The following is a 13,169-nucleotide window of genomic DNA, read 5'->3' on the forward strand; positions in this document are numbered from 1 at the left end:
CATGGGCTGCAGCCCTGGATCCCTTCCCCTGGGTCTTTGCTCCCCTTGTGTGAGGGCCTACACCGCATGTGCTGTTCCCGTGGGGCATATCCATGCCCATTCCCAAGGCCCAGAGGAGCTCAGTGGCCTGGTGAAGACAGACGCATCTCCCAAAGGTGTGGGGGCCAGTGGTCTGAATTTTGCACAGCATGTTCAGAGCAAGGGGAACCCAGCACAGCCTTTGTGAGTCACACTTTACGTTAACTCGGTTCAGCTGGGGGTCTGTGTACACCCTGTGATGCAGGGCGTGGTGTCGGGGCAGCGGCTGAGCCCCGAGCAGCACGGAGATGAAGCAACTGGGACGGGACCTTCCTTTAAAGACCAGTCATTGTGCCCTTGTGTCCACAGTCAGAGTGGCATCTGTATGGTTGAAAATAGAACCGGGCCACATCTCTCTCAGTCCCTGGTACAGGGTGTTTTCTCTCTGTGTGAAGGGAAAAAGGAAGCATAGAATTCAGGATAATGACTCTCAGATAAACTCGAAGGCAAGAGAATGATTGATCTGTGTGCTCAGCCTGAAAACTCTGAGGCCCGCTCTCCATGGTTCTGATTTCTGCCTGGAGTAACGCTGCCTCATCCAAGATCAGTAGGGAATTCTTATTATTCTTCCCTGCCCCCGCGTGGAAGGAGTGAACATTTAAAATATAGAAACATACCCTTTTAAGTACAAATCATTTTCTTTAAACTTTGATCTACCTAATTTCAAAAAATCCATTCCCTCTGCTTCTTCAGATAATACTGCAGATTTCACCTCCTTTTAATGATTGGGCTGTGGACTGTGTTGCTTCTCATTCACTTTAGACTCATGTAAGTGAGTAATTTTGTGCTCTTCTCTACAATCTGAGAGCAATCCTAGCCTTTTGTGTTCAGAAGTAATCACGGAAATCCATTATGTCCAATAGTAGACACAGGTGATTTTTAAGCATTTCAAATGTGTCTAGTGTGACCACCAAGAAGCTGAGTCTTTAGTCTTACTTAATTTTAATAAGGATAGATTTTATTGTGTTAATTTCATAATATAGTTTGTAAAAGTGAAGCAGTGCAAAGTATTTTGCCATTAAACATAACATTACTGCTTTGGTAAGACTGCATTTCATTTTGTTAAAAATGTGGTAGCTAAATTGAGATGTACTCTTAAGTGTAAAATCAACACTGGATTTTGAAGACGTGGTGTGGGAGAAGTATAAAATATCTCACTAATATTTTTACATTGATTACATTTGAAATGATAATATTTTGGACCTTATTGGGTTTAATCAAATATATTATTAAACTTAATTTATCTTGTTGCTTTTTTTTTAAAAAAAGACACTACAAAGTTTAAAATTATCTGTGAAACTCTCATATTTCTGTGATACAGTATACAGTATGTATTAGTTGCTCAGTCATGTCCAGCTTCTTTGCGACCCCGTGGACGTAGCCCACCAAGTTGCTCTGTCCATGGAAGTCTCCAGGCAAGAGTCCTGGAGTGGGTCGTCATTCTCTTCTCTAGGGAATCTTCCTGACCCAGGGATTGAACCCAGGTCTCCTACATTGCAGGCGAATTCTTTACCATCTGAGCCACTGGGGAAGTCCCATTTCTATGATAAGTCTCTCAACTTTGGCACTACTGACATTCAGTTCAGGTCAGTTTAGTCGCTCTGTCGTGTCCGGCTCTGTGACCGCAAGGACCACAGCACGCCAGGCCTCCCTGTCCATCACCAACTCCTGAAGTTTACCCAAGCTCATGTCCGCTGAGTTGGTGATGCCATCCAACCATCTCATCCCCTGTCGTCCCCTTCTCCTCCTGCCCTCAATCTTTCCCAGCATCAGGGTCTTTTCAAATGAGTCAGTTCTTCACACCAGATGGCTAAAGTATTGGAGTTTCAGCTTCAGCATCAGTCCTTCCAGTGAATATTCAGGACTGATCTCCTTCAGAATGGACTGGTTGGATCTCCTTGCAGTCCAAGGGACTCTCAAGAGTCTTCTCCAACACCACTGTTCAAAAGCATCAATTTTTTGGTGCTCAGCTTTCTTTATGGTCCACCTCTCACATCCATACATGACTACTGGAAAAACCATAACCTTGACAAGATGGACCTTTGTTGGCAAAGTAATGTCTCTGCTTTTGAATATGCTATCTAGGTTGGTCATAACTTTCCTTCCAAGGATCAAGCATCTTTTAATTTCATGGCTACAATCACCATCTGCAGTGATTTTGGAGCCCCAAAAAATAGTTAGCCACTGTTTCCCCATCTATTTGCCATGAAGTGATAGGATTGGATGCCATGATCTTCGTTTTCTGAATGTTGAGCTTTACGCCAACTTTTTCACTCTCTTCTTTCACCTTCATCAAGAGGCTGTTTAGAAGCTGGATAATTTTTTGGTGTGGTGACCTGTCTTATTCCATGTGGGACGTTTAGCAACATCCCTGGACGAGCTGATGGAGACCAACTTCCCACCCAGCGCAGGAATGCCTGTCAGGGCCATGACCGAAAGGGATCCTCCAGCATCTGTTTGAAGCCCTTCCTTGTTGAGATCTCTTGTCTCCCCTACTTGGAATTAACTATAAGACAGGTTATGTTCTATGTTAGCTGTTATGTTGTTATTTAGTACCTAAATTATGACCAACTCTTTGTGACCCCATGGACTGTAGCCCGCCAGGCTCCTCTGTCCATGGGATTCTCCAGGCAAGAATACTGGAGTGGGTTGCCATTTCCTTCCCCAGGGGATCTTCCTGACCCAGGAATCGAACCTGTGTCTCCTGCATTGGCAGGTGGATTCTTTACCACTGAGCCACCAGGGAGGCTCATAGCTGTTATGTTAGCTTTATAGAACGTTAGGTTTATATTACATTTGCCTTGACTGTCTTGTAGCTTCCACCAGTGACCCTAGTGTTGATCTCTTAAGTAGCACAACATAAATCAAATTCTTTTTTTTAATTTAGTTTTTCATGGAAGGATAATTGCTTTATAATATTGTGTTGGTTTCTGCCATACATCAGCATGTATCAACCATAGGTATACACATGTCCCCTCCCTTGTGAACCTCCCTTCCACCTCCCACCGCATCCTACCCCTCTAGATTCTTTACGAAAGGAGTAATGTGTACCAAAAGGCCTTATAAATTTCCAAAACTCATTCATCAAATACTTAAACCTCTATTCCGAGTAAAGCTTGGATGTCTCTTATCTCCTGCCTTCTTGCTTGTAAAATATGTCTTTTTTTTGTTGTTGTTCTTCTTGGCTTTAATTAGAATAGTAACCTATACACATACATTTAATGTAAGCATCTGTCGGGGACAATACAGTCCCTTATTCAGTTTTCACAAAACTTAATTTAGGCTCATAACTTCCTAGACATAGATTTTGCTTTTTAATAGACAAGAGATGAAAAATGTAGTTGATACGCATCTCTAAAACTGTATTATACATGCAAATGTTAGGTAATGGCAGAGATTCTATCCCTTGATTCAATTGTTCACATCATCGAGATTGATAGTCTTAGATTGTATAGAGAATGTGATTTCAGTACCATCTGTGGCCACTTATCCAGCAGATTGGGCAGATAACAAATCTGCCAAATGAGCAGTGTATGTTCCTAAAAAAAGGAAAATCAGAAGGATTCTACCACGGAGGATCTTAAAATATTATTTATTTTAAAACTTAAAATTTTAGTAACTTGTATAATTTGAAGTAGTTTATAGAATATAGATTCTATAGAAGGTAAAAATTTTAATATTTTCTTTTTTAATTTTAATTGGAGGATAATTACTTTACAATATAGTGATGGTTTTTGCCATACATCAACATGGATTGGCCACAGTATACATGTGTCCCCTTCATCCTGAACTGCCCCCCTGCACCTTCCTCCCCACCCCATCCCTCTAGGTTGTCCCAGAGCACCGACTTTGGGTGCCCTGCTTCATACATCGAACTTTCACTGGTCGTCTGTTTTACACATGGTACTGTATATGTCTCAATGCTATTCTCTCAAATTTTCTTTAATATTTTAGTTACACGGGTATGTTTCAAACAGCATTGGAAAACCAGCACCCTTGACCATAACCTAAGATAATGGAAAAGAAAGCAGCATTATAAGGGTGTTTCAGGAAGTTGTTCAGGGCACCCCCTGCTCCTGCCCCTGGTAGTGCTGAGATCTCAGGATGCCTGAGCTCAGGTTTGTTGCTCATTGGAACAGCAGACCCTTCGCCGACAACAGCCACCCTCCTCTCAGCAACTTCTCAGCTCCTGCAGAGGCTTTGGGAATGTTCCTTCTCTAGAGGTTAATTTGTAGAGGATTTTCCCGTATATCCAGAATTGGTTGAATTTGGTTCAGTATCAGTACCTCTGGGAAAGTACTGATATATGATGCCCAGCCTAAATTTTACTTTGGGTTTGGAGTTGGCATTTTCCCATTTAATTTCTTAAAAACAACCTGATAATAGGTTATCAGATGGCATTTTTGTTTCCATTATTTAATAGCTAAAGGAAAATAATTTATTGAGTATCAGAATGTGAGAGGTCTGTCTTAGACCAGACAGCAGGTCAGATATGCCAGAACAGTGTCCCTTTGAGGTGGTTTGAATAGCTGGACAGCAGCGCAGGAGGGTTAGGAGAATTCTGATCAGGACAGCTGTGAGGATGTGGGGCCAGTTGATCTGCTCTGAAATTTTTGAGGGCCCAAAATAGCAGTGACTGGGAATATAAGCCCAGAATGACCCTGTTTTAGCCTCTCTATGATGATGCACCTTTTTTCCAGTTTTGTTGAGAAATAATTGATATACCTCACTAAGGTTAAGGTGTACAGTACAGTGGTTCGAGTTACATATATCTTACATTTTGCAGTATTATGACATGATTACCACAGTAGATTTAGTCATCATCCATCACCTCTCCTGGTGATGGGAACTCTAAAATCTCTCTTAACTTCACTATGTATCTTAATTATATCTTCCAGTGTTACCTATAGTCACGTTGTACATTATATTCATGGTACTTCTTTATCTTATAATTGAAAGTTTGTGCATGTTGACCACCTTTCTCCATTTCTCTCCAGCCACAAATCTGCTCTTTTTTCTGTGAGTTTTATGAGGCTTTTGTTGTCATTACTGTTAGATTCCACATGTGAGATCGTGAAGTATTTGTCTTTGTCTGACTTGTTTCACTTAACATAATACCTTCAAGGTCCATCAGTTTTGTTGCAAACGGTCAGGTTTCTGCATTTTTTTATGGTTGAATAATATTCCTCTCTTTGTGAGTGTGTGGGTATGTGTGTCTGAGAGAGAGAGAGAGAGAGAAATACATACCACATCTTACTGTCCATCTATCAGTGGACCCTCAGGTTGTGACCATGTCTTGGCTTTCATAAATAATGCTGCTATGAACATGGGGATGTAGACATCTTTTCAGGTTAGTGTTTAATGTGTTCCCAGAAGCAGAATTGGTAGATTTTATGCGAGTTCAGTTTTAATCTCTTGAGGACCCTCCATACTCTTTTCTGCAGTGGCTGTACCGGTTTACAGTCCCACCAGCAGTGCACAGCCTTCATTTTTCTCCACATTGATGTCAGCATTTGTAATCCCTTATCTTTGGGTGATGCTATTACAGGTGTGAGGTGATATCTCATTGTGGTTTTAATTTGCATTTCCCTAGTGACTAGTGATATTTAGCATCCTTCGTGTTGTTGCTTTTGCACATGCAGATTTTTACGTGCATATTAATGTCTCCTTAGTGTATGCCTGTGGCTTTCGTGGTGATGACAGTAGCTTCTTTTCCCTACTGCCAGTGCTATTAAGGTTATATTATTTTTCTTTTTTTTCTAGAACAAGCCTGCCCTCCCCTATGTTTTCCAGAAATGACTTCAGTATCTGGAGCATCCTCAGAAAATGTATCGGAATGGTAAGTTAACTCTCATTTCCACAATATGAAGCTGATACGTGTTTCATGCATATCCTTGGAAGAGAATCTTAATGTTGGCATAAGTGATACGCAACGTTTCTGAAAACTTTTGAGAATCAGAAATTAGGAAAATTCTTAACACTAGGTTTTCCTGTCAGAATTTTAACCATTTATTATGTTATTTAATATGACTTTCATGTGACTTTTCATTATAAGGAAATAGGAAAAGAAAATGCTCTTGCCTCATTGTCACACCACATTTGTATGTACCCATGGAATTACTCTGGAGAAGGCACTGGCAACCCACTCCAGTACTCTTGCCTGGAGAATCCCAGGGACGGAGGAGCCTGGTGAGCTGCAGTCCATGGGGTCGCTAAGAGTCGGACACGACTGAGCGACTTCACTTTCACTTTTATGCACTGGAGAAGGAAATGGCAAGCCACTCCAGTGTTCTTACCTGGAGAATCCCAGGAACGGAGGATCCTGTTGGGCTGCTGTCTCTGGAGTCTCACAGAGTCTGACACGACTGAAGCAACTTGGCGGCGGCAGCAGCAGCATGGAATTACTCAGAAATACTCTCAGAAAGAACAGACTCTCCACAGTATAGAATATAATTTCACTTACACTTCTGTGCACAGAGCAGACTTTTGTACTTTGTAAGTGTGGGATATGTCAGACATTTGGAACGTGTTTTTCCTTAGTTATCTGCAGGTGGATCTAATTTTTCGGGAGGAGAGAGAGGGATGGCGAAACTGACTATTATATAAATCCTACACTTAGTCACTTCAGTTGTGTCCAACTCTGCGACCCCATGGACTGTAGCCCACCAGGCCCCTCTATCCATAAGTTTCTCCAGGCAAGAATACTGCAGTGGATTAACATTTCCTCCTCCAGGAGATCTTCCTGATGCAGGGATTGAGCCTGTGTCCCCTGCCTTGCAGGCACATCTTTTACTCTCAGAGCCACCTGAGAAATCCATATAAATCCTTAGATTCCCTTTAAAATAGTAGTCCACGTCACTACCTTATGCCAGTCAGGCTTGGATTCTGAGTAAAGTTCTCTTACTTCTTCCAGCATGACCTTTGACCAACTAGAATGATGAAAATTTTAAAGCATGTGAGTCTTGAGCTGCTAAAGAATCTGCTTGGGCATGACCTTTCTTATTTTTGCAATTTAAAGTGCATCCTTAGTACCCCAGGAACTGTCCCTGCACTGGGAAGTGTACTGTGCTCCATCGCTTCAGTCGTGTCCAACTTTTTGCGACCCCATGGACTGTAGCCCACCTGGCTCCTCTGTCCATGGGATTCTCCAGGCAAGAATACTGGAGCAGGTTGCCATTTCTTCCTCTAGGGGAATCTTCCTGACTCAAGGATCAAACTTGCATCTCCTGTGTCTCCTGCATTGCACGCAGATTCTTTACCCACTGAGCCACCTGGGAAGCCTACTGGGAAATGTAGTCACTTCCTAAACATGTTCATTCTGATGTCTGAAATCCTTTTCAGCTGTTGGGGTGCCCATGTTAGCATTTGTCGAACACTCGGGTTCTCTGCATGCAGTAATGTCACCTGAGACTTCCTGAACATAATTTCCAAGGAGATAATCTCAGAAACATCTATTTTAAGGGCTTCCCTAGTGACTCAGTTGGTAAAGAATATGCGTGCAATGCAGGAGACACGGGTTTGATCCTCAGGTCGGAAGATCCCCTGGAGAAGGAAATAGCAACCCACTGCAGTATTCTTGCCTGGAGAATTCCATGGACAGAGGAGCCTGGCAGGCTATAGTCCATGGGATCACAAAGAGTCGGACATGACTGTGCAACTAACTTTCACTTTCACTGCATGGAGAGTAATTCAGCTAACCTCTCTGTAGCTGGATAGCAAGATTTATCCCAGTCTTACCACTTCCTGTCTTTGAGACCCTGGGCAAGTTGCCTTGCTTCCCTGAGTAAAGTTAGAAGAATAATTAGTACTTTATAGCTGTGTTGAGAGATACATAAGATAACTTATGTAAAATGTCATGACAGTCCCTGGTTTAGCTTAATGCTCAACATTATTATCAATAGTTAACGACACTTAGGGTTTCCCTGATAGCTCAGTTGGTAAAGAATCTGCCCGCAATTCAGGAGACCCCAATTCGATTCCTGGGTCGGGAAGACCCAGTGGAGAAGGAATAGGCTACCCACTCCAGTGTTCTTGGCCTTCCCTGGTGGCTCAGATGGTAAAGAATCCACCTGCAATGCTGGAGACCTGGGTTCAATCCCTGGGTTGGGGAGATCCCCTGGAGGAGGGAAAGGCTACTCAATCCAGTATTCTGGCCTGGAGAATTCCATGGACTGTATAGTCCATAGGGTCGCAGAGTCGGACATTACTAAGAGACTTTCACTTTTGCTTTTCAATCACATTTAATCGGAACACCTGGACTCTAACTCCATTTTGTTTACATTAAGACTCATCAGGACAAGGCAAATGTATATATTCTTCAAATGTTAATTATATACATTAATCTCTTAACTGGAATTTTCAGGACTAAAAATGATATCCTATAGAATTAATATTTTCAAACCCTTAGTAAACATAATTATCAGTGAGATCCAATATGTAAGTATATCAGTATGTGTGTGTTTAAAGCTAGTTTTCCTAAAAAAATGCTCATCATTAAAACAAATGATATTTTTCTATTAGATCAATGCTGACGCTAGCTCATTAAATTAATTTTGTAACCTGCTAATGAAAGGGCTTCCCTGGTTACTCAGACGGTAAAGAATCCGCCTGCTATGCGGGAGACCTGGGTTTGATTCCTTGGGTCGGGAAGATCCCCTGGAGGAGGGCATGGCAACCGACTCCAGTATTCTTGGCTGGAGAATCCCCAGGGACAGAAGAGCCTGGCGGGCTACAGTCCATGGGATCGCAAAGAGTTGGACACGGCTGAGAGGCAGAGCACAGCACAGTGTATAAAATCCACAGTTACTGTAGAATTGGAATCACGTTTGTTGAGTCAACAGAATTCGTATGAAAACCAGATGTGGTTTGGTGTTTTTTGGTGATCAGGGAAAGGCCAGCTTTCTGTATTTCTCTCTCTTAAGTCTGTCTCCTGCCATCTCCTGTCTCACTGGATGTCAGAGTTAGCAGTAGTGTCCTGAGTTTGTTCAGGCTACTAACTGACAGTCATCTGGTGTATGTGTCAAGCAAGCATTATGTCTAAATGGAAATTAACCATCCTTTTAAAGATGGTAAATAATGTTATGTTAGCTTGTACCTGCATACTTTGAAAGATGCGCTATTTCTTCAGAAGAATGGTTTTACCTTTATTTTTAGGTGCAGAACTGTTTGTACAGTGACAGGCTGAATCATAGATAAAGCAAATAAAAACAGAGCTGTTTGGGTTGAAAGGGGACCATGGCATGTTTTGAAACTTGTGTTTGTAGAACTTTCTGAATAAAATCATAGAGAAAGAGCTGCAGAGGAGGCAATATTCGGGGCGAGTGTTCCCTGGTGATGTTTTGTAAGAGAGTAATGTTCTAGATGAATATTTATTCATGTGATCTGGCATTTGGAAGTATTGTTCTTTGGCGCTGTTGTAGGCTCCTCTCTAAAGGGCAGGAGAATCAGTCCAAAAGGGCCAGCGTTGCGCACAGTGGAGATTTAAAGTACAACAGGTCTTGGGAGAGAAAGCAAGTAACATCCCCAGAGTAAATTTTTAAAGTAGTTTTTGGTATCAACCCCTCTCATATCTGCCTCCTTCTCTCCCCTCCCAAGGAAAATAGGTCAAAAATTAGAAGGTATTAGCATTCATAGGGAGAAGGCAATGGCACCCCACTCCAGTACTCTTGCCTGGAAAATCCCATGGACGGAGGAGCCTGGTAGGCTTCAGTCCATGGGGTCGCTAAGAGTCAGACACGACTGACCAAGTTCACTTTCACTTTTCACTGTCATGCACTGGAGAAGGAAATGGCAACCCACCCCAGTGTTCTTGCCTGGAGAATCCCAGGGATGGGGGAGCCTGGTGGGCTGCTGTCTGTGGGGTCGCACAGACTCAGACACGACTAAAGCGACTTAGCAGCAGCAGCAGCATTCATAGAGTATTAACATTCATAGAGTTTATTACCTTAACTTCAAAGTGTCAGTCCCAGGTGGTGCTAGTGGTAAAGAACCCGCCTGCCAATGCAGGAGACATGAGAAACACAGGTTCAATCCCTGGGTCAGGAAGATCCCCTGGAGAAGGAAATGACAACCCACTCCAGTATTCTTGCCTGGAAAATCCCATGGGCAGAGGAGCCTGGTGGGCTACAGTCCATGGAGTTACAAAAAGTTGGACAGGATGGAAGCAACTTAGCACCCCTCAGGTAACACCCTGTGTGAGGTGCTAGGTGGCTGTGAAACCAGTTGGAATTTGAATTTGAAGTGAAGGTAGATTTGAAACCTCTCGCACTGCACTTCAGTGATTCTGTTCCACTTAGCAGTCCAGACACGTGGCTTCAGGTCCTTTCTGTGTGAGTAGCTCTCAGAAGCCGTGGACAGACCCTTCAGCTAGCTCTTCCCATAGCTTCACATTCAGTTTCTTCTTTTCATGATGAAAAGAAAGTGTCGGTCGCTCAGTCGTGTCTGACTCTTTGTGACCCCGTGGGCTGTAGCTCACCAGGCTCCTCTGTCCATGGGATTCTCCAGGCAAGAATACTGGAGTGGGTTGCCATTCGCTTCTCCAGGGGATCTTCCCGACCCAGGGATTGAACCTGGGTCTCCTGCATTGCAGGTGGACTCTCTACAATCTGAGCCACTAGGAAGGCCCTGGCTTATCTTTTTATGATAAGAAGTCTCAAAAGTTGCAGAGGAAATCTGATACGCCCCGTAGCTTTTCATGACATCTCTGTCCACTTGAGCAGTGAGAGCAGAGTGGGGAGAGTGGACATTCTGCTGGAAACCTCCCAGTCCCCTCCCAGCTCTCGAAATCAGTGCTCCTCATTTATGATGTTGTAGTTTATGGCATAGTGTCAGGAAGCCAGTAAGACATGGCTTTTAAGAATCCATGATAGGCGCTTGCCTGCCAGATGTGGTCTAGGTATAGCTTCATTTTATCAGGAAGGACTGGAGGAGGAAATGGCAACCCACTCCAGTATTCTTGCCTGGAAAATCCCATGGACAGAGGAGCCTGGCGGGCTACAGTCCGTTGGGTCGCAGAGGCGGACACGACTTAGCCCCTAAACACCACCAATCAGGAAAGAAAGTCAGTGTCTTCAGGCATGTGACGTCCTGGGCCCCTGAGCACCTGCTCCAGCCGGGCTTATTGTGCTCCATCCTCCACTGCCACACACAGGACACATTTACTTTGCTTTCTTTCCCAAAAGAACAGAGAGACTTAGATTTCCAAAACTAATGACACCCTTTTTTTTTCTCCCAATTTGTTTTGGACAGGATTATGTTACCCAATGTTGGGTTATATACTACATGAAATGAATACTTTACATAACTGGAATTCAATCCTAAGTCTCTCTGTGATTGAAGCTTTTACTAAGCAGATTCCCATCTGAGCATTAATACTGGTGTTGGTTAGGAGTTTGAATTCTTTATTCCTTATTTCCTTACTCCCATCGTCCTTTAAAGGATTCTAATGTCATAATCCCATTGTCTTCTGTTTCCCCTGTTTTCTTTCTCTTCTTCTCTCCAATCCTTTTACGATTTGTCAGCAGGACTCACCCAGTGGTTAGGTCATGGGTCACCATGCTTAGTGACTTTGGAAACCAGAGCCAGAGCCAGGTTGAGCAACCAAGGCATCCGAACACAAAATTTGAGTAGGTTATGTCTTGGAGTCGTAGAATATTAATGTTCAGTTCAGTTCAGTCGCTCAGTCGTGTCCGACTCTTTGCAATCCCATGAATCGCAGCACGCCAGGCCTCCCTGTCCATCACCAACTCCCGGAGTTCACTCAGACTCACGTCCATCGAGTCAGTGATGCCATCCAGCCATCTCATCCTCGGTCGTCCCCTTCTCCTCCTGCCCCCAATCCCTCCCAGCATCAAAGTATTCTCCAGTGAGTCAACTCTTCGCATGAGGTGGCCAGAGTACTGGAGTTTCAGCTTTAGCATCATTCCTTCCAAAGAAATCCCAGGGCTGATCTCCTTCAGAATGGACTGGTTGGATCTCCTTGCAGTCCAAGGGACTCTCAAGAGCCTTCTTCAACACCACAGTTCAAAAGCATCAATTCTTCGGCGCTCAGCCTTCTTCACAGTCCAGCTCTCACATCCATACATGACCACTGGAAAAACCATAGCCTTGACTACACGAACCTTAGTCGGCAGAGTAATGTCTCTGCTTTTGAATATGCTATCTAGGTTGGTTGTAACTTTTCTTCCAAGGAGTAAGTGTCTTTTAATTTCATGGTTGCAGTCACCATCTGCAGTGATTTTGGAGCCCCCAAAAATAAAGTCTGGCACTGTTTCCACTGTTTCCCCATCTATTTGCCATGGAGTCATAGGACCGGATGCCATGATCTTCATTTTCTGAATGTTGAGCTTTAAGCCAACTTTTTCACTCTCCTCTTTCACTTTCATCAAGAGGCTTTTTAGTTCCTCTTCCCTTTCTGCCATAAGGGTGGTGTCATCTGCATATCTGAGGTTATTGATATTTCTCCTGGCAATCTTGATTCCAGCTTGTGTTTCTTCCAGTCCAGCGTTTCTCATGATGTACTCTGCATGTAAGTTAAATAAGCAGGGTGACAATATACAGCCTTGACGTACTCCTTTTCCTATTTGGAACCAGTCTGTGGTTCCATGTCCATTTCTAACTGTTGCTTCCTGGCCTGTATACAGATTTCTCAAGAGGCAGGTCAGGTGGTCTGGTATTCCCATCTCTTTCAGAATTTTCCACAGTTGATTGTGATCCACACAGTCAAAGGCTTTGGCATAGTCAGTAAAGCAGAATAGGTGTTTTTCTGGAACGCTCTTGCTTTTTCGATGATCCAGCGGATGTTGGCAATTTGATCTCTGGTTCCTCTGCCTTTTCTAAAACCAGCTTGAACATCAGGAATTTCACGGTTCACGTATTGCTGAAGCCTGGCTTGGAGAATTTTGAGCATTACTTTACTAGCGTGTGAGATGAGTGCAATTGTGCGGTAGTTTGAGCATTCTTTGGCATTGCCTTTCTTTGGGATTGGAATGAAAACGGACCTCTTCCAGTCCTGTGGCCACTGCTGAGTTTTCCAAATGTGCTGGCATATTGAGTGCAGCACTTTCACAGCATCATCTTCCAGGATTTGAAAT

General features: G+C 43.4%; 1 protein-coding gene across 3 annotated transcripts in view; it reads left to right on the plus strand.

The window, feature by feature from the left end:
- OSBPL1A (oxysterol binding protein like 1A) overlaps positions 1–13,169 on the plus strand; it is a 211,696-nt gene that overhangs the window by 165,974 nt on the left and 32,553 nt on the right. For all 3 annotated transcript variants that reach the window (XM_068994018.1, XM_068994019.1, XM_068994020.1), the window contains exon 18: positions 5,842–5,917. In XM_068994018.1, the coding sequence (XP_068850119.1) occupies positions 5,842–5,917 (76 nt within the window). The remainder of the gene's footprint in view (positions 1–5,841; positions 5,918–13,169) is intronic.

The sequence above is a fragment of the Capricornis sumatraensis genome, chromosome 21 (assembly GCF_032405125.1).
Source record: "Capricornis sumatraensis isolate serow.1 chromosome 21, serow.2, whole genome shotgun sequence".
Classification (NCBI taxonomy): domain Eukaryota; kingdom Metazoa; phylum Chordata; class Mammalia; order Artiodactyla; family Bovidae; genus Capricornis; species Capricornis sumatraensis.